The sequence below is a fragment of the Ceratosolen solmsi genome, unplaced genomic scaffold, assembly GCF_000503995.2.
Source record: "Ceratosolen solmsi marchali unplaced genomic scaffold, CerSol_1.0 scaffold48, whole genome shotgun sequence".
Lineage (NCBI taxonomy): Eukaryota > Metazoa > Arthropoda > Insecta > Hymenoptera > Agaonidae > Ceratosolen > Ceratosolen solmsi.
The window spans coordinates 1,640,675-1,659,260 of NW_011948440.1; the positions used below are offsets into that span (position 1 = coordinate 1,640,675).

Genomic DNA, 18,586 nt, shown 5'->3' on the forward strand with positions numbered 1-18,586 from the left:
TTGAAAGAGTTTGGAGAAAGAGTCCAACTCGCATAGAAGAGTAAGTTCAATTTTTAATTAGCATTATTAATAATTGACAATTTAACAACATCCTGTCTATTTTTACAGTACCGACGAAGAAGATGAAATGTCTAATAAATTAAAGGACAAAGAGATTTTTAGCAATAGAAAACGGAAGAAAAAAGAAAAGAAGAAGGTATTTAGTTTATTCACTTATTTGTAGTATAGATATTTGAATGAACACATTTTAATTTGCTCTTGTAGAAAAGTAAAAAGTTAAAAAAAGAGAAAAAAATGAAAAAAGAAAAAAAGAAAAAGAAGAAGAAGAAAAAGAAGTATTCGAGTAGTAGTTCTGACAGTAGTTCTGACGAAGAGGAACAGTGGGTTGAAAAAACTGCTCTGATTGCTAAGTCAAAAGTTAAGAAAGATTCCAATTCTGATGAAAGTGGGGAAGATGGTGTTGTGGGACCAGTTCAAAAACAACATGTTACACTTTCCGCTAAGGATTTTGGAAAAGCTTTATTGCCTGGAGAAGGTGCTGCTATGGCTGCTTTCGTTGCAGAAGGCAAACGCATTCCTAGGAGAGGAGAAATTGGATTAACGTCTGAAGAAATTGCTTCGTACGAGTCAGTTGGATACGTAATGAGTGGTAGTAGGTATGTCGAAAAATTGTTAATAATTATTCATAATATGACTGTATATTTATCAATATAGTTACTTAAAGAAGAAAAAATTAGGTATAACAGTAGGACAACATTTGTGGTAAAATTAAATATTAATTTTCTAATTTTTCTTTATCTTTACTTTTCATTTAAAAGACACCGACGCATGGAAGCTGTACGTATTCGTAAAGAAAATCAAATTTATTCAGCTGATGAAAAGAGAGCGCTTGCAATGTTTAGTAAAGAGGAGAGGCAGAAAAGAGAAAATCTTATATTAGGACAATTTAGAGAAATGATAACGCATAAACTTGCTCAAGAGCAAAGTAAAAAATAAAAATTTATTACAATGTAAAAATCGAAATAGCAAATATATTTGATATTTCAAAATATATCTGTTATTTTTATGTATATTAATTATTAATGAAAAAATCTACATATTTGAATATTTGCTTTAATTCTAATTTATTTTAAACAATACAATATGTAAATAAACTCAAAATACCTTATAAATACATTGTAATAATTGTACATTATAAAAAATAAATAATTGTTTTATACATAATAATTAATATTTAATTTTTTTAGGCTTTTATGTATCGCTTAATTTTTTTGATGACTTTCCCAATCAAGCCATCCTCCCAAGTAATTATGTACACTAAAAGAGACAGAATATATCAATAATTTAAAATAAAAAAAAATAATCATCCAATATCAATTTAAAATTATACTTTTTATATCCTAATTTTTGTACATCCAATTGTGTCATTGCACTTCTTCGACCAGATTTGCAGCTCAAAATAATTTTAGTATCATGTACAGGTTTTTGTCGATTGAATTTCTTTTCAAATTCTTTATTCGTAAGACTTAGTAATGAATTTGTCACTTCATGCACTAAAATAGAATTTATAATTTTATAACAAACTAATTTATTGAAAAGTATTGATTCTATCTTAAAAAGAAAACTTACTTGGAATATGAACACTTCCTGGCAATTTTCCTGTTTCTTCTATTTCATAATTTTCTCTTACATCAATAATTAAAATATTTTCATCTTTTTGCGCTTTAACAATGTCATAATAATTGACATGAAGATTTTCGCTGCTTTGCTCACTCATTGCCTTTGATAAAATGGATGTTTTATTTCTATTTATAAGACAATGCATGTTTTTGTCTTAAAGCATAACAGACAAAGATATATTATGAAACAAATAATTATAATATCAATACTTCTAAATAAAAAATAATGACTCGTAGAATGTTATATTTGTTCTATATCTTCTACTTACCTAGTGAGGTTATGTAATTTTGTTGCTGATAGCAATTTATTGAAATACAAGAATGTGAATCTTTAGGAGTCAGGAATTTAGTAAATGACGGCAAAGTTTGCAATTGTTGCCCTACTTTAAAACGATAGGCAGAATTCAATAAAGAAATTACCGATTTGTTTGCAACAATCATCTCTTCAAACATTTATGATATTTGATCTCCAACTACTTACTATTCAATGACATAACTATTTATAATCGGGAAAAGACAAAAAAAAAAAAATTTGAAATAAATTATCCTCTAGTCTTAAAAATTTGAAAAATTCATCTAATGTATTTTTGGTAATAAACATTTTACCAAATACATTCCCAAGTACACAACTGCATGGGCATATATATACACGTATTGTATAAAATTGAAAAGTATTGTTAATTACTTTAAAGTAATTAGTAAAATTGATACCACAAAGGCATCAAGCCGTTAACAATTTTGATAATTAATCGCAGACAATTTTTAATTATTATTAAAACTCTAAAACGAGAATTATCATTGCTATAATTTCATAAAAGAAAACACGCGTTAAAAGTCTGCGCGTATTTTTTACGAAAAATTTTATTTTACGACTTTTTATCAAATCATGACGACGATCAACAAATATATTTGTAAATTGTATGTATAAAATCAATATTGTGATATCTGTTTGGAAAGGTTTTTTTTTTGTTTCTCGCATATTTTTCCAATAAATTTTATTGTTCAATAAATTGTAAATTGTATGAATCTCATAATACTAACAGCAACGGTAAACGTGCGTTTATATTTATTATTAGCGTATCGCATGCATATTATTGACTAAATATGTTTAATTCCTATCGACTTTTACACATATTGTATAACAAATGCAAATACATTGTTAATATGGAAATCAATTTCAATTCAAGATTTTGCTACATTTATTAGCTTGTGTGAAAAGTAAGACGTTATTTGACAATCGCTACAGCCTGATATGTATTACTAAATTTATCAATTTATGTATTTGATGGGTATAAAATTTGATAATAAGCCAATTAATCTTTATAGTATTTGATTTCATTCATTATTATAAGCTCATCCGAAATAATTAGACCAACATTAGGCCATAATGTATATACATGTGTATAAATTTACTTTAGGAAATCAAGTATGGTATTCTTTAGTACCTGTCACACCTTATTTCTTTTCAAATTCCTTACTAATTTTGCTTTCCGCTCGATAATCTCACACACCACGAGGTGTGCGACATGTACAGACAGTTTCTTTTATAATGCTTAGTCGCATAAGATCCTTGTCGCCTTGTGCTAAACATTATAAGCCCTCGAAGACGTAAAGACGGTAAAAATCATATGTCATATAAAAATCCCGATATTCCCTAATAATATATGTATATTTAAAAAATCGCTTTTTGCGATCTTTCCGACTTGTTTATCACTCTCTGCCCAACGCTCATCCCGCTCTATCCAATTTCATTATACCTTACGCATTGCCATGACGCTCGTCTATACGCGCCTGCCCGCCCACTCTACATTTTCTCCCGTCGCGCGCATTGCTATCTCAAGCGGGTCGAGACCAAATAATACTCTTATATCCTCCTCCTCCTCCTCCTCCTCCCCGCGACCGTCACTTTACCGATGGCTCGCTGTCTCTCGCCTACTTCGGACATTTATTTGTCGTTGGTACACAGCCGGCTATTAGCGCGCAGACAAGGGCAGAAGAGTTCGTGAGAATCGTCGGCGTTGCGGCGGGCTTATCGAAATCATCGTAATTTCAGCAGCCAAACAATGACAAATCTCCCGAATCACGGGCCACGACCGCTAGGGTCATTAGGAACGTCCGCTCGAGCGAGACAAACGGTCGCTGCGGACTCCAGCGCTGCCTCCGTACGCCGGCCGCGGCGCTGCGACTCGTCTCTTAACCCTCCTCCTACTCCCACTGCCTCTCACTCCGGCAACGCGAGCATGCCCACGACTCCCTTCCCCTTCGACGAAATCATCTATTGCGCGGACGTATCTCCGGGTCCCTCTCTCTCTCACTCTCTCTCTCTCTCTCTCTCTCTCTCTCTCTCTCTCTGTCCCTCGTTCATACGCTCCCCCACTTGCTCCACATAACGAGCGCGGCGGAGAGGACGGAGAGCCTTCGGTCTGGTGCTCGACGTCTGTGCCCTCTGCCGAGGAATGCGACAAGCAGGAGGGATTTTTATTTCTTGTGTGCGCGGAGGAGTTCGGGAGTTCGAGAGCATATTAAAAAAGTTCTTATCCCCCCCGAAGCCCGCAGCCGCATCCGAAACGCGAGTACTGCAGCACGGTTAGGGTCGTTGGTGCATCTTGGGCACGCGGACACATCGCCGCATCCTCGCAATTTCTCCTCGGATCGCGTGAGTAACAATTAGATACATACACACATTATTGGTAAAAGCGTGCGCAGGTATGTACGCATGCATTCACACATACACGCGCACGCACGCACGCTGGGACGCACGCAGGGACGGGTAGACGGACAGATGAACGATCGAACGGATGGATGGATGGACGGATGGACGGATGGACATACGTACGAACAAACGCATGCACGCACGATACACGATTATACGCACGTATGAGCAAATTTATGTATGCACGTACGTATGCGAACGGAGGTGCACACGAGCGTTTATGCGAAAGCGTATCCGTAAAAACCAAGGGATAAGATATTCCTTTGGCATTGTTCTGTAGGCCCACAGAGAGGCCCCGCGAACCTCAATTTTCCATGTCCATGAGAGCGTTGCGCGCGCGTCCCTCTGCTCGCGTCTCCGCGATCCGCCGTCGTGGTCATTCCCAGCCTGGCTTTCCGACGATTAGCTTTTGTTTATGGATATATATATATATATATATATATATATATATATATATATATATATATAAGAATATTTTCTTCGATGCAACATCTCAGCCCATTATTTTGACCCTTTCACATCGGGACAATCGCTGTTTTCGGCTTTTCTTGTTTGCCTGTGCTCTCATGAGCGTCCGTCCTTTTAATTTCTTCTTTGCCGGGCCCGCAAAATATAGCCAGAATAAAACGAACGGACACGCGGTTCTTCAGTAGCTACCCCTCCCCCAGCCCCTCCAATTTCTCCACGCGCAACTAACCGCTTAATAATTTGCGGCTTAATAACGGCCGCGTAAAAGATTGTCTGCAATTATTAAAATGGAAATCGCGCGGAGGTATTTCAAGGATTTTAAAGGCCCAGCGACGCGGCGGAGGAGGTCAGAAACGAGTCGGGAAGGTGCAAAGCTCGATTAAATTAAATTCCCGCGAGAGGCGTTTCGCAACTCGGCATTGCGAGACCGAGAGAGATGGAAAAGCCCGATATCTTCCGATTATCAACATTCCAGAGTGTTGACACTGACTCCGATTGTTGCAGCCGCGCGCGTGCCTCTCTTCCCCTTCCTGGGCAGCAGCAGCTGCTGCTCCGTTCCTTCTCACGCTGTCTCTCTCTCGCGCCAATATAGTCAAACAAGTATCGTACGCCGTCCTCTGTTAGTCTGTTCATCTGTCTCACTCTCTCCCCCTTACGCGCGCGCTCTCTCACACATACACTCTCTCTCTCTCTCTCTCTCAGTATATATATAATGCTTGCGTTAGCCCGAATGCGCATACGTGCGCGTGCGTACGTATATCTCTGTTTAACTGATGGAGAGAAGCTGCGACTCTGCCCTGTCTCGACAAAGAGTCTTGGAAAGATAGGGAGAGCAATATGTTTTCTACTCGTTCTAAAATCAAAATGTTTTCAGACTCCTCCTACTTCTCCATGCTGCCTCTTTACTTGATTTATCTGTCGTACGCCGATACTAGTTTTTTTTTTTTTCCAATACGATTCAATACCAAAGGTGTTTAGGAATTCGGAAAATTCAATATTAAGAGCGGTAATTTGACGATACTCCCCCCATGCTTTTCCTTTGACGATCGTAGACCGAAGGTCAGCAAAAATATTTTTTAGCAGTTGATCGAGGATGCATTTATAATGTCTACGTAATTATATACGCGAGTATAATTGTATAATTATTATTAACAACTTATCGATTCGATTAGGAATAATCTGTTCTTAGATAAATTACACAATTAGATTAGATAAGTTTATTTTCAATGTTTGCATTTTAAACTGATATACTAATTGAGTTGGGATCTTAAAAATGCACAAATATTTCGCGATTATCCGCTTGTCACAGTCGTAAGAGAAGATATTTATGATTTTTTTAGTTTAAATTATGAAAATGATTTCCACGTGGGTCGCATAATTACTTAAATACCCAAGCCAAATGTGACGAATAAAAGCCGTTTCAAAGTACCTTGAATATATTAAAACATATTCAAGGTCTCTGGAATTAATCTGTACTATTGAAATGTTGTGTCTATCAATTTTTAATTTAATTTAACTATTGCAATTGTTGTGTCTATCAATAGTTTAATTAAATTGGTAATGTGTTTAAACGTAAATTTATAATCAATCATTTAAATGTTTTAAAAGATGCATATGTAATATAAAGTGCATTGCTTGAGTTCATCCAAATAATAGAAATTTTCTTACTTTTGTATGTATATTCATAGAACTGAAAGGTTTGGTATATTTTAAAATTGTGTTTAGTTAAAAACAGGATGATCACATGTGTAAGTTTATTTGTCTTGGCACTTTGAACATACGAGATGTTAATTAAAAGTAATTTTGTTATCATAAATAAAACCAAATATTCAATGATATATACAATATTGTTTTTACTAACACTTGTTATCATTTGTAGATAAGCAGTATGTAAAACACGAGTTTTGTTTTGGAATTTTCAAAACAAATATTTGAATAAAAAAAGGCGTTAAGATAATACATCTGCTTATCTGTGCTGAGAAAATTTATTTTCAGTTCATTATACTTATTACAGATCGAGTGATGTAATTATAAGCTTAAATAAAGAATTTAAATTTTAAAGCTGGTTGAGGCTTGTTCGTATCGAATAATAAATTCAATAATTTTTATAATAATAATAATTTTTTTCCCATAACCATTATGTCATTGCAGCTCTATATTAATTAGAAAATCTTATATTAATGAAATTTTTTTTCTATTCATTGCAGATTCGAGAAATATTATTTAAATGAATGCATAAAGTCATGAGTTCTCTTCAGCAAACTGGACGATTTCTTCCTTTTGCAAATAGTAATATACAAAGAAAACAGTTATCAAATCAAGGTAGAATGATATTAAATTCGTTTTTATATCATTTGCTTTTAAAATACAAAGCACATTTATTTTTTACAAGTTTCTCATAAATATTAAAAGATACGCGTACATATTAATTCATTAGACAAAATAATATTTATAATTATGTGCATTTATATATAAAATCAAAAGTAATAATTTTATTGAATATGTTAGGAGGTTTACCACAAAGTTTAAGTGGTAGTGATACAGATGTTTCCACTTCGAATGAAAATTTAAGTAACGAAGAACGATATGTTATAAGACATACAGCTCGACAAGAACCACAAGGACAAGAAAATCAGCAACATAGCCCCACAAGATCATCGAGTCATAAAGAAAATATACCCAACATTCAGGTAAAATTTCTTTATATTATTAAATAATATTAAATATCCTTCAAATTAGGCGCATTTATTAAAATATGTATATTAATAAATTTTCAGGGAAATCTGCTAAACAGAAATAGTCTGAAGGAAAATATAAATGGCTCGAATAGAAACAGCTTAAAAGAAAGTTTAAATGGTTCAAATAGAAATAGTTTAAAAGATAGTATCAACGGTTCAAATAGAAACAGTCTAAAAGATAATCTTAGCAATCGTACCAGTGTTGGATCCAACAGGAGTAGTCTTGATGTATCCACCAGTTCGTATAATACACTTATTATTCATAATGCTAATGAAGAAAATTCATGGACTCCATCATCAAGGTATAAAAAAATTATTCAATCGATATAATTCAACTAAATATTAATATAAAATAACTTGTATCAAATTTTGTTGCCAACGATGATTGCTGTTAGATTATCTGGTGTGGTAAGGGAGCACGGTGATATGGGTTATTTGTACTGTGAAAGTGGAGGCAAAGGCCATTCAAACAGTCCTACGATTCAATCTTTATCCAGTTTACCACACGATGATCATTTATATGAACAAACAGGTAACAGTGGCTGTCAAGAGATCACTGATATTCCTGACGATTATCTTAGTCAATCCCAGGTTCGTAGATTAACTTATCTACAGTTACGTGACAAATAGTTTTAATATATATATATATATATATATATATTTTCTAAATGTGCATTTTATATATTTTTTGTTTTTATTTAGGTCTTAAAACATCTCGCAAAAGAGGTCAAAGTGCCTTCCTACAGCAAACTTACAAGTAATGATAATAGTATAGATATGAGGATGCGAGAAGGCGATAGAGGAAAACAAAACGAATTCGAAGATAGACCACCACCTAATTATTCAACAACTTTATTGCCAATGAAAAATAAACACAGATTACTAGGACCGACTGAAAAGTTGACATTATCCAGGTCTCAGCCTGATCTATCCAGGCTCAGTAAAACTGATATCGACAGTTATGATCCACGAACAACGTCTCCACGGTAATAAATGTTTATGCTTATTGTTTAATTTTATTCAATTTTTCTGTGTTATATAGTTAATTATTTATGAAAAAGAATAATACTAGGACAGTTTATTGAAATCCAATGTGTAATTATGAATTCATATTTATAATACATGTTTATCTTTCATGTTTTATAGTAACGACAAATACATATCTTAAAAATTAATTCTAAGAATTTGTCATTTCAGACCACAAACAAAGGGTAGGGAAGAGTTTGAAACGACGACTGGTGAAATTTGGCCTACTTCAGAAATGGTTCAGATCCTCATTCAAGAAAATAGTGCTTTGAAACTTGAATTAGAAAGGTGCTATAAAAAAGTTGCAAAATCACAACAATTAGAACAAGAAATTACAAAAGTACACCGTGCTCATGAAGAGCTTGTTACATCATGCGAGCGTCGAGAAAAATTGGAACGTGCGGCACGTCTCAGGCTACAAAGTGATTGCAGACGTTTGACTGAACTTAATCGTGCTCTTAGGGATCAAATCGATTTGCTTTCTTCCCGCACCGAGAGCCCACTTACCGTTGAATCAATGAGAAAAGAACTCACACAAAAGGAGTTATTTATTGGGCAGCTTATCACTCAAAGTATTTAAACATTGATGAAACAAACTTATAATAAGAAAAAAAATTCTGTTTTCTACCAAATGTATATTTAAGAACTTTTAATGTTATATATATGACTACAACTTTAACTCAATCTTTTCACATTTTATTACACTAATCAGAGTATACATTATAAAAGAAGTATTCATTTTACGATAATTACATTTTATAGTTTACACTTTGATAAATTAATCGTGTATTCCAATAAAATTAAAATTTGAACAACTAAAAATCGTTAAAATAAAATTGAAATAACCTAAGAAAATTTTCATAAGATACAAATATTATTTTTAAATATAAAAATTATATAATTGTAATGTATTGTAATCAAACGAATATAAAATTATTTAATTTTTGTAAAGAATAAATAAGTTAACAAATATATATATATATATATATATATATATATATATATATGGAATGTATAATGATTCATTATTATTATGTTCAATGATGAATCTGACATTACCAATCATGTATGTTACTAGCTACTTGGTGTTAGCATGCTACTTATAACATATATTTTTCATTTTGTAAATAATAAACTTATATTTGGTCTATCTATCTTATATTTTAGCCAAGGAATTAGCGGCAGCCAAGGAACGACAAGAAATCGAATTAGCTGCACAACGAGCGACTTTACAAGAGCAACGTACACATATCGATATTTTAGATACAGCTCTGACTAATGCCCAAGGCAATGTAGTACGTTTGGAAGAAGAAGTAAGTTTAATCTTATTCATATTATTTTATAGATGTTGTACATTACCGACATTACAGAAAATGTGTAATTTTTTAATAATTATTTTCACATGATTTCAATTTATTATTCTTACAAATGCAGATATATAAACAATTCTGAATTTATTACAATAGCTATTCGTTGAATTTAGCGCTTAACAACTTTGAATGGAGGTATGAATTTAACGGCTATTGCATTTCAATTATTACTAGTAGGCAGTAGATGCTGAATTACATATAAATGAGATGATCATAGTTTATGATAGAAGCGTACTACATAATAGCTTATATTTTCTTTTTATTATTCATATTAAAAACTTATATATAATTGTCCTGGTATTTGGATTTTATTTACTAGTTTTAAAATTATCTTATGATTTAGTTATCCATTGTCGTCACCTATTATTCGTACGGAAGCTACTTGCTCCTAAAGATATAAGCACACAGGCGAGATCTTGTAGTTATTTTTTCTTATTTTTTTATCTTGAGCGATGACAATTATTTGAAGATTGGTCGAGAAATAATATAGATACAGTCATTATGTCTCTTGTCGGTAGTAAAAGTGGTTTTATATCTATCGCAACTTAATAATCGTTTCATCTTTATTATTCATTTAGTATACATTTAGTATACATACCAAAACTGTATTGCTTGATGCAATTCGTTGAGATATGCAAGCAGAAACATTTTCATAATTCTACCCAGGAATTTTCTTGTCCACGCATTATCCGTATCCAGTAAATTGTTAAATTTTATTAATTGCAAATATTTAAAAGCAAAATTTTGTTAAATTTTTAAATAGTCTAAATTAAATTAAATTTTATTTTTATTTATATCATTTTATTTACAAATGTTTATCATCTGATATTAAGTTTGGTAGTAAGATAATAATTGTAAAAAGCAATCGATTAACAAAGAAAATCGTATTTATTAAGCTGCTTTCTTTTTGGCAAAAAATTGTATTTTTGAATCCAATAATAGCTCACAAATAACCGTCTACAGTTGATTTGGTGAATTTAAAACAGTTTTACGGATATAAAAGTTGTAGAAAGTTATAAACTTTTAATCGGAACATTAATCGTAGAAATGGAATAATTGTACTGTAATATTTTTGTAGGTAAGCTCGTAGTCAATATCAGTAATGTATATAACAATGGAGTTCACAAGTAATAAATTTAGAAAAATTTACAAATACACAAAAGCTTTCCTTAAATGACTAATTTTACTAATATTCGACTAAAAGTAGCAATTGGTGAAGCAGAAATCCCATTAAAGCATACCTTTTTTACAAGCAAGTGCTACAAACGAACGAAAATTAAACTTATATATTTGTTTAATTATTTTAGTCAAAACAGCCACCTTTATGGCAATGGTAATCGTACTTTTTCACCAATTTGTGTGGTAAACTTAAATAAAATCGACCCAATTATAAATTTAAGATATAATTAGATTATTGCTTAACTAAAAATCATATTCAATATTGTTTTCATTTTGCTTATATTACATTAATTAGCTTAATTTTATGTTCCCATTACGATATTTTAACCATACGGTATTTAAAAAGATATCTACAAAATGTTATTTCCTGTTAGCTATATCGTATTCACTTTTTAGCCCAATATCGCGTAATTGTTGGACCATGTATATTACTTGCATTATTATTGTCTTTTAAAAAAGAAGTAGTGTGAAAAAATAGTTGTCTTTTTCTCTCTCTCTCAACTCTCTATAGAAATCAAAAGAATACTTAAAAAAAAACTTTTATAATTGTTTTCAGTGTTCATTATTACGAGGAATGCTCTGTCTTTAAATTTCTTAGACAACTAGAAGAAAATTAACGATGTACTTGCAATTTCAGTGCCGAAAGAAGCAAGTGTACGTGGAGCGAGTGGGACAACTACAACGCGCTCTTTCTTCACTCCAAGCGTCTAGCGATAGACGCGAAGAAACAGAGCGCCAACTGAGAGGACAACTCGAGCGCGAATTGCGGGAGGGTGGCGGCAACGGGGCTAATTGTTATGACTTATCGTCCAACGGTGAGACAATAACTGATCTGAAGAGGAAGCTACGCGAGCGTGATGAGAAAATTATGTCGCTCGAAGGTGACGTAGCCAAATGGGAGCAGCGCTATCTTGAAGAAAGTGCTCTGCGCCAAGCTGCCATAGATGCTGCCAGCCTTCCAAAGTAAGCCAAGTTGATATTTATTCACCGTGAAGTGATATTTTCAGCGAAATGTCAAACATACTTATGCAAACAAATAAATTTAAATCATTCCTTTATGACCTTTTGTTATTAAAAATTGATGTTTGAAAACGTGTCCAAGTCCTTTTTTTATGTTCAAATAGATCGACCAAGCATGGAGCTATTTTTTTTTTCATTTATATAAATTTTATATTTTTATAGTTAATTTAAATTAAAAAATTGCACTTTTAATCATTACAATAACATTTTCCTTCATAAATTCTTTGAAAATATTGAGTCATGAAGTTGAAATGCTGAATTTAGAATATTTTGTTACAAGTCGATAAAGTAGACTATGATTATTTTGAAGGGATGCAAAAATTGCTGCTCTTGAGAAAACGAGTCAAGATGCAGAAAAATTGATTGCCGAAGCTCGTTCGGAAAAGATGCGACACATGGATGAGGTACACGCGGCGCAAAAAAAATTAGCAGATCTCGAATCCAGGTAATTAATTGTCAGAACCTCAAGTGATTTACTTCTTCCAATTGGGACTAATATTAAAGGATTTGATAATTTTTTCCGTAGAATGAAAGACTTGGAATCGAAATTAGCTGAAAGAGATGCCATGATTCGAGTGCTTCAAAAGCACACCTATGATAAGGACAGCAGTAGTAGCAGCGGTGTCGGTAGTTATCCAGCGGCTCACTCTTCACATTCCAGCACATCGGCAGACCATCATACAACTCTTACTAGTACTCCTGAACTTGGTAAGTAATTATTACTGTAATATATAAAACTAAAAACCGTAATATGTGATAATTTATTGTGATTGTAAGATTCCTTTTTATTTTTATTTTAAATTACGTAATGTAAGCCTTATTTAATATAAAGATACATACTTATAAAGAAATCAGTTCCTTATAGTTTTTTTTTTTTTTTTGTAAATACGCAAATGATTCCATATATTATATTGTGAGTAATGATAATGAACATTTAAATTTTAATTATAAATTATCAAGTCTTTAAAAGTAATAATATGTATTTTACAGTGAGTAGTGTCTTGGGTAGTAGCAGTGCTTATGGTAGTACGGCATCATATGGTGTCTCGGACAGTTATAAATATAGGAAACAAGGAAGTTTTGAACAAACCAATAAAAGTCTTGACGATCAGCTCAAAGAACTAGATTCACAGTTACTCAGCAAGGTAGGAAGAATTTCTACTGCGTAGCACTCACTGTTTCATCGCGTGAACTGTAGGTTACAGTCATCGTTCATCTATATGTATATTCAGATATAAATGTTTTCATACAAGCCACGTAAATTTTGTCTGCAAACGTAAATATAAATTAATTTTTTTCTGTTTACAATATATAATAGCTTAAAGATACCTTCTTTAAATGCTTAAATCTGAAAAAAATGTGGCTGGAGTAGAATTCGTAAAGGGTAAATTGATTATTCTTATTTTTGGAAACAAAGAAGCGAATTTTCGTGTTACTTGCGAATTATAGCTGCAGCAGATCTCAAAACAATAACAGGTCATGCAGTCAAAGGTATCACTGCGTTTGTGTTGTGTGCATAGATAAAACAAAAAGTGAATCGAGAACAGTAAACGTATATTGTATTGACTAATAATAAACGAACTTTTAATACATGTATATAACAATTAAATTTGCACAAAAACATTTATGTTAACTGTTCACGATCTTGATTTGATTTTTTTTTCTTTTATTTTTCTCCTAGATTTTCAATAGTTTGTGCGTTTTTATTTAATTTTGCCATTCATCCACTGAGAGAATTTTTATGAAAATTTATTGCCACAAATAATTAAAATGTTTTATCTTGTACTGCGATTTTTATACATTTTACAAGCTTTTTTAGTTACTTTAATTAAAATGTATAATCAATTATATAAGTATATTTTTTATTATAACTATTTTCAAAGATAGATATATTTTATAACAATAATTTTTAAGATTTTCTTATAGCTGGGAAAAGTAATTTATTGGAAACCGATTATATTTATTAATTAGCTATATAACTGTAACGATTTTACCTCCCCTTGTCTTTCGGCTCTAATATATATGCCCTCGTATGTCTAAGGGTAGCGGGTAAACTATCATAGTAAAGGCAACTATAAACTAATAATATATTTCTTTATGAAAATATAATCATTACTACATGACATTAGTTCAGACCGCGTCTATGCATAACTTATTGTAGCTATATTGACAATTATAATTAGATGATACGCTTATAATTAATTTATAAATCGCACAAACCTTATAACTAACATATAGCTAGTCTATCTCGTAAGTCGGTTATACTATTTTGCTGGCTTCAATGTATTTACCATAGTAATACGCGAAATTAATAGAAAATCTGTATATAACTTTCGCTTAATTAAATGTAGATCGCAGTTATACTTGAATACGGTTGTAATGCGAAGGATGAGGGGGGGGGGACGTGACGTAATGCGCGTGGCGTAACGAAAGGGATAAGCAAGGAGAAGTGGAATCCTGTCAAAATTCGTGATCCAGAAGTCAGGAAGAGTGCAGTTAAAGTACGCATTATACGAATTACGAAGAGTTCGGTTGTTAGGGAAAGCGACTAAGACTCCCATTGCTGGGCTCGAGGAGATGAAGTTCTTAGAGAAATTCGGGCAAGCGAGAGCGAGGGGAGATAGAGCGCGTCGCGTTAGTCCGCTGCTGCACACACATACTCACGTTTCTCGTAGCAACTTGGATACACCCGTTGCATAAAATTTAAGTTTAGCTATTCAAAGTTGTTAATTATAATCGTATTTTTATATCGTCGTTAATGAATTAGTATTTTTATATATTTGATATAATTTATCTAATTTTTATATATACAAATATAATTAGAGAAGTAATTTTAATTATTGACTCTTAAAAAATTGAATTTACAGAAATTTATAATTTCTTTTCGAAGAATAAACGACAGAATAAAGTTATATAGAAAAATGTTAAATTATTATTTATTATTTGTTCCTTTATGATTTTAATGAAAGATAATTATTGTCAAATAAAAGAAATCCTCACAATTTTTCTTGTAATATTTCAATGAGAATTTTAAATATAACTTTAAGGTTAAATTTAATTACTCATTATCTTTTAATTAATTTAACTGAAAACTTTGTAAGTGATCAGTATATATATATATATATATATATAGATATATATTGATATATATTCTAACTAAAGTTTTTGGTTAAAACTTTTGAAAATCTTTATGCCATAATCTCTTAAATTCTCTCAGTGTTCTTATTCTTCTTAGCAGACATTAGCATATTACTGATGTTTGTTTGTTTTTTTATTATTTTTTTTAATTCTATCACTAATCACAACCATTCATATCATATTAGTGAGACTTGTTAAATATAACACATAACTGGCATTACGTAAAATTGATTTTGAATTGAAAATACTTGCTAACCTAAAATTATCCTACTAAATCCTGATCACTTTCATAAAATTTTGTAAATATTTTTAAAAATCTTTTTAGTAGATGATTAGCAAGTTTTGAAAATGTTGCTCTACCGAGTTACTTAATTCTCCTTTTAAATTTATCAGCACTACTCAAAATAATAGTAATTAAATATTGCATTGATTTATTATCATGAAATCTCAATCTATAGATTAAAAACTTAGAATTAATTTTTCACTATTTTAAAAAAAATTTTATTGCATATTTTCTAAATTTCTTCATTAAACAATGACGTTTTCATTATGAAAATAGATTCGATATAAGAATAAAATACTTTTTTTGTAGAATAGTCATTATATGTAATATATGCATATATATTCTACATTTATGTAAGTTTTTTATTCTTAAAGTTTAATTTAATATTCTACATTATTTTCTTATTTTGGATATCATTATATCGTAACAGGATTCATTCGAAAGATTTTTAATTTGTAAGCGATTTGTAATTTATATCTACTAAAGAGAATAATATAAAAAAATGTTTATACATAAACACCTTACACATGATGAATCCTATCATACCTTGATTAGATAAGGACATAGCTACCAAATATATGTTTTCTTTTTGAATTGTAACGATTTAAGTTTTAAAGAGCTAATTGTTATTATGTACGTGGGACATTATAAAATCTGATAACAAGAACTGTACAAATGAACTAATTAAAAAAAAAAACATTAATTTTTACTGTTTCAACGTTTCAAATAGAATACAGTTGCCGTTCAGGCTCGCAATTCATTTTTAATAATTGATAATGTTACATTAATTATATATACTACGAATGAGATTATATAACAAATCAATGAACAATTATGATCATTTTGTGACAATGGCTGCTGATAAGATCCGCTAGTAAAGGTTTTGGGTCAGTTCACGTAATTATTTATACAGTAGCCACGAATATCTTGTAATAACAAGATCAGTAGCTCTTGATCCTATCTCAAAATCAATTCAAATTCCTTCACCAATATCCCGCGTGCGCATGCACTCTGGCGTGTGTGTGTGGCGTGCCACTAACCCTCTCTTCCCTCGCCTCTCCCGTGTGCCGCGACAATATCCCGTGCACACCCGAGACCAGAAGAAGAGAGAGTATCGAGCCTGAGAGCACAAGGCCAACCTTGTCCTCCCTATTCCTATTTGTCCGGCAGCCGTGTATCGGGGCGTCTCTCTTCTTCTGTTTTCAGCGGGCACTTTGCTGTTTTCCAGGATTCTCTAATCCAGGCGCTTCGTCGCGAAAAGGAAAAATACCCAAGCCACTACTGGCGGGTGTAGAGTCCTCGGGCGGCTCGAGCACCGCATCCAGCAAGAGTCGTCTCCTCGACGACTCTCCGGCGAACTCCGAGGCGGCCTCGAGCATCCTCGAGTTCGCCGCGGCCGCGTCGCGCTTTAAAAGCCGGCTCTCGGACGGCAAACCCGAGGACATGATGCTGCTCGAGAAGCAGGGTCGAAGCTCCCAGCGTCAGCGCATGCAGGAACAACCAAACCACTCGGCTACGAATGCCACGGAGCCCCGGAGGGCCGGCAGCCTGCCCCCGAGTTCCTTGCCGCGGCCTCCGCGCTCTCTCAAGTCCCAGAACTCACGCTATTGTCGCCTGAGCGACTCGGAGACGCGCAAGAAGTCCGATCCGGGCCTGGAGCCCCAGCTGAAGGTAGCCGCGGCAGTGGCCGCCACTCGAGACTCGGGCAATTGCACTCTCGAGTACGGGCGCTTCGACGGGGCAAAAGTGTTGCGACGCAAAAAGTCCTCGGAGAGTATCGTAGGGGGCCATAAGAAGATGCTCGAGTACGAACGGCTGGGGGAGAAGACCGGTGGCGGCTTGGAGGTGAAGCGTCGAGAGACGCAGGCGAGGTCGCTCATACCGCCGCCGTCGCGGAGGATCGGCCTCGAGTACGGGAGGCTCAGCGACGGGGACGCCAAGCAGCCGCGCAAGTCCCACGAGTCCTCGACCTCATCCTCGAGGGGCCAGAGCACCGGCAGTATCATGAGCACCAAGAGCGAGGTCTCCACCGCTTCCCTCCAGCCCCCACCGCCAACTATGCTCAAGGCAAACAACAGATCCATCCCACGGCCGAGTAACTACAGGATCCAGTTTTGAGGTAGCTCGAGACACTCTTGTTGCTCCTTTTCGTATTTAATTGCGGGGGATGCACGTGTGGCTTGCCGCGAAGATTTTGAAGATTGTGCCTGAAGACTCACGAGGAGTAGCTAGATTATCCTCATACCAGACAACGAACGGTTTGTGTTACTTGCAAGTGGGATTTGCTTCCCGTGTTGGGCTTAGAAGAGAACATTTGGTAAAAAGTCTCTCACCCTCTCCCTACAAAGTTTTTTCTTTCCTTTTTCTTTTCTTTTTTTTTCTCTTTATCTTAAACGAAGAATACGAGGGTATCTCGTATTGAGCCAGTATCAAGGATATACTTGGCGTCAATTTCGTTACTGACACTGTCGTCACGATTGATATTAAATTGCGCGTACTCGTTCGAGTCACGTGCTACATGCTACACGGTCTCGGAGAGAACCGTGATTTTATCATTCTTTTCCTCGTACCTGATATTTTCATGTACGGATCATTTTGTTCTGACCAAGTACAATACTTTGTCAACTACGTTTAGATCGGCATTGAGATAATTAAAGTGCACACCATAATATGGATCCCCGTGAGAAGGGACGATCGTATGCAAATACGTACGTACTCTTAATAACCTATCGTATGTAGCGATATATAGTATGACCTAGTCATTACCAAAGTAAAACTCGCAGCAAGGAAATGAGCACAGGAAGCGTTTTTAAAGGATGAGATCTTTTTTGTTTTTGTTTTGTTTTTATTTTGTTTTATGACTGATTGTATACGAAGGCCCGTCGGTGATTGATAAGTGCCTTCAACAGTTTTTTATGTTGAGTCTTGTCGCCTTTACAGTCAATAAACTATTTTTGCAATTGGGTGAATGA

General features: G+C 33.7%; 3 protein-coding genes across 3 annotated transcripts in view; 2 read left to right on the forward strand and 1 right to left on the reverse strand.

Moving 5' to 3' along the window:
• LOC105365605 (UPF0396 protein CG6066) overlaps positions 1-1,022 on the forward strand; it is a 1,171-nt gene extending 149 nt beyond the window's left edge. The window contains exons 1-4 of the mRNA XM_011503820.1: positions 1-40; positions 109-196; positions 265-656; positions 819-1,022. The exon at positions 1-40 is cut by the window's left edge and continues 149 nt beyond it. Of these exons, the coding sequence (XP_011502122.1) occupies positions 1-40; positions 109-196; positions 265-656; positions 819-996 (698 nt within the window). The 3' untranslated portion in view covers positions 997-1,022. The remainder of the gene's footprint in view (positions 41-108; positions 197-264; positions 657-818) is intronic.
• A 188-nt stretch (positions 1,023-1,210) lies between these two features.
• LOC105365606 (heat shock protein 67B2) lies at positions 1,211-2,176 on the reverse strand. Its single transcript, XM_011503821.1, has 4 exons — positions 1,949-2,176; positions 1,630-1,833; positions 1,391-1,553; positions 1,211-1,317 (listed from the first exon to the last, which is right to left on the reverse strand). The coding sequence occupies exons 1-4, from the start codon at positions 2,130-2,132 to the stop codon at positions 1,263-1,265; spliced, it is 606 nt and encodes a 201-aa protein (XP_011502123.1). The 5' UTR covers positions 2,133-2,176; the 3' UTR covers positions 1,211-1,262.
• A 1,899-nt stretch (positions 2,177-4,075) lies between these two features.
• LOC105365608 (angiomotin-like protein 1) lies at positions 4,076-17,940 on the forward strand. Its single transcript, XM_011503822.1, has 13 exons — positions 4,076-4,335; positions 7,068-7,182; positions 7,369-7,550; positions 7,638-7,900; positions 7,994-8,189; positions 8,301-8,584; positions 8,796-9,196; positions 9,792-9,937; positions 11,811-12,136; positions 12,504-12,638; positions 12,720-12,901; positions 13,184-13,338; positions 16,821-17,940. The coding sequence occupies exons 2-13, from the start codon at positions 7,092-7,094 to the stop codon at positions 17,730-17,732; spliced, it is 3,273 nt and encodes a 1,090-aa protein (XP_011502124.1). The 5' UTR covers positions 4,076-4,335; positions 7,068-7,091; the 3' UTR covers positions 17,733-17,940.
• Positions 17,941-18,586: the final 646 nt, after the last annotated feature.

What these genes read in the sequence shown, in the direction of transcription:
- LOC105365608 (XM_011503822.1), top strand. Translation starts at nt 7,092, where the DNA reads ATGCATAAAGTCATGAGTTCTCTTCAGCAAACTGGACGATTTCTTCCT. An exon ending in AAAACAGTTATCAAATCAAG is followed by an intron (nt 7,183 to 7,368) that starts GTAGAATGATAT and finishes TGAATATGTTAG; the next exon opens with GAGGTTTACCACAAAGTTTA. An exon ending in TTAGCAGATCTCGAATCCAG is followed by an intron (nt 12,639 to 12,719) that starts GTAATTAATTGT and finishes TTTTTTCCGTAG; the next exon opens with AATGAAAGACTTGGAATCGA.
- LOC105365606 (XM_011503821.1), bottom strand. Translation starts at nt 2,132, where the DNA reads ATGTTTGAAGAGATGATTGTTGCAAACAAATCGGTAATTTCTTTATTG. An exon ending in AAATTACATAACCTCACTAG is followed by an intron (nt 1,834 to 1,948) that starts GTAAGTAGAAGA and finishes TTATGCTTTAAG; the next exon opens with ACAAAAACATGCATTGTCTT. An exon ending in CAAAAATTAGGATATAAAAA is followed by an intron (nt 1,318 to 1,390) that starts GTATAATTTTAA and finishes TGTCTCTTTTAG; the next exon opens with TGTACATAATTACTTGGGAG.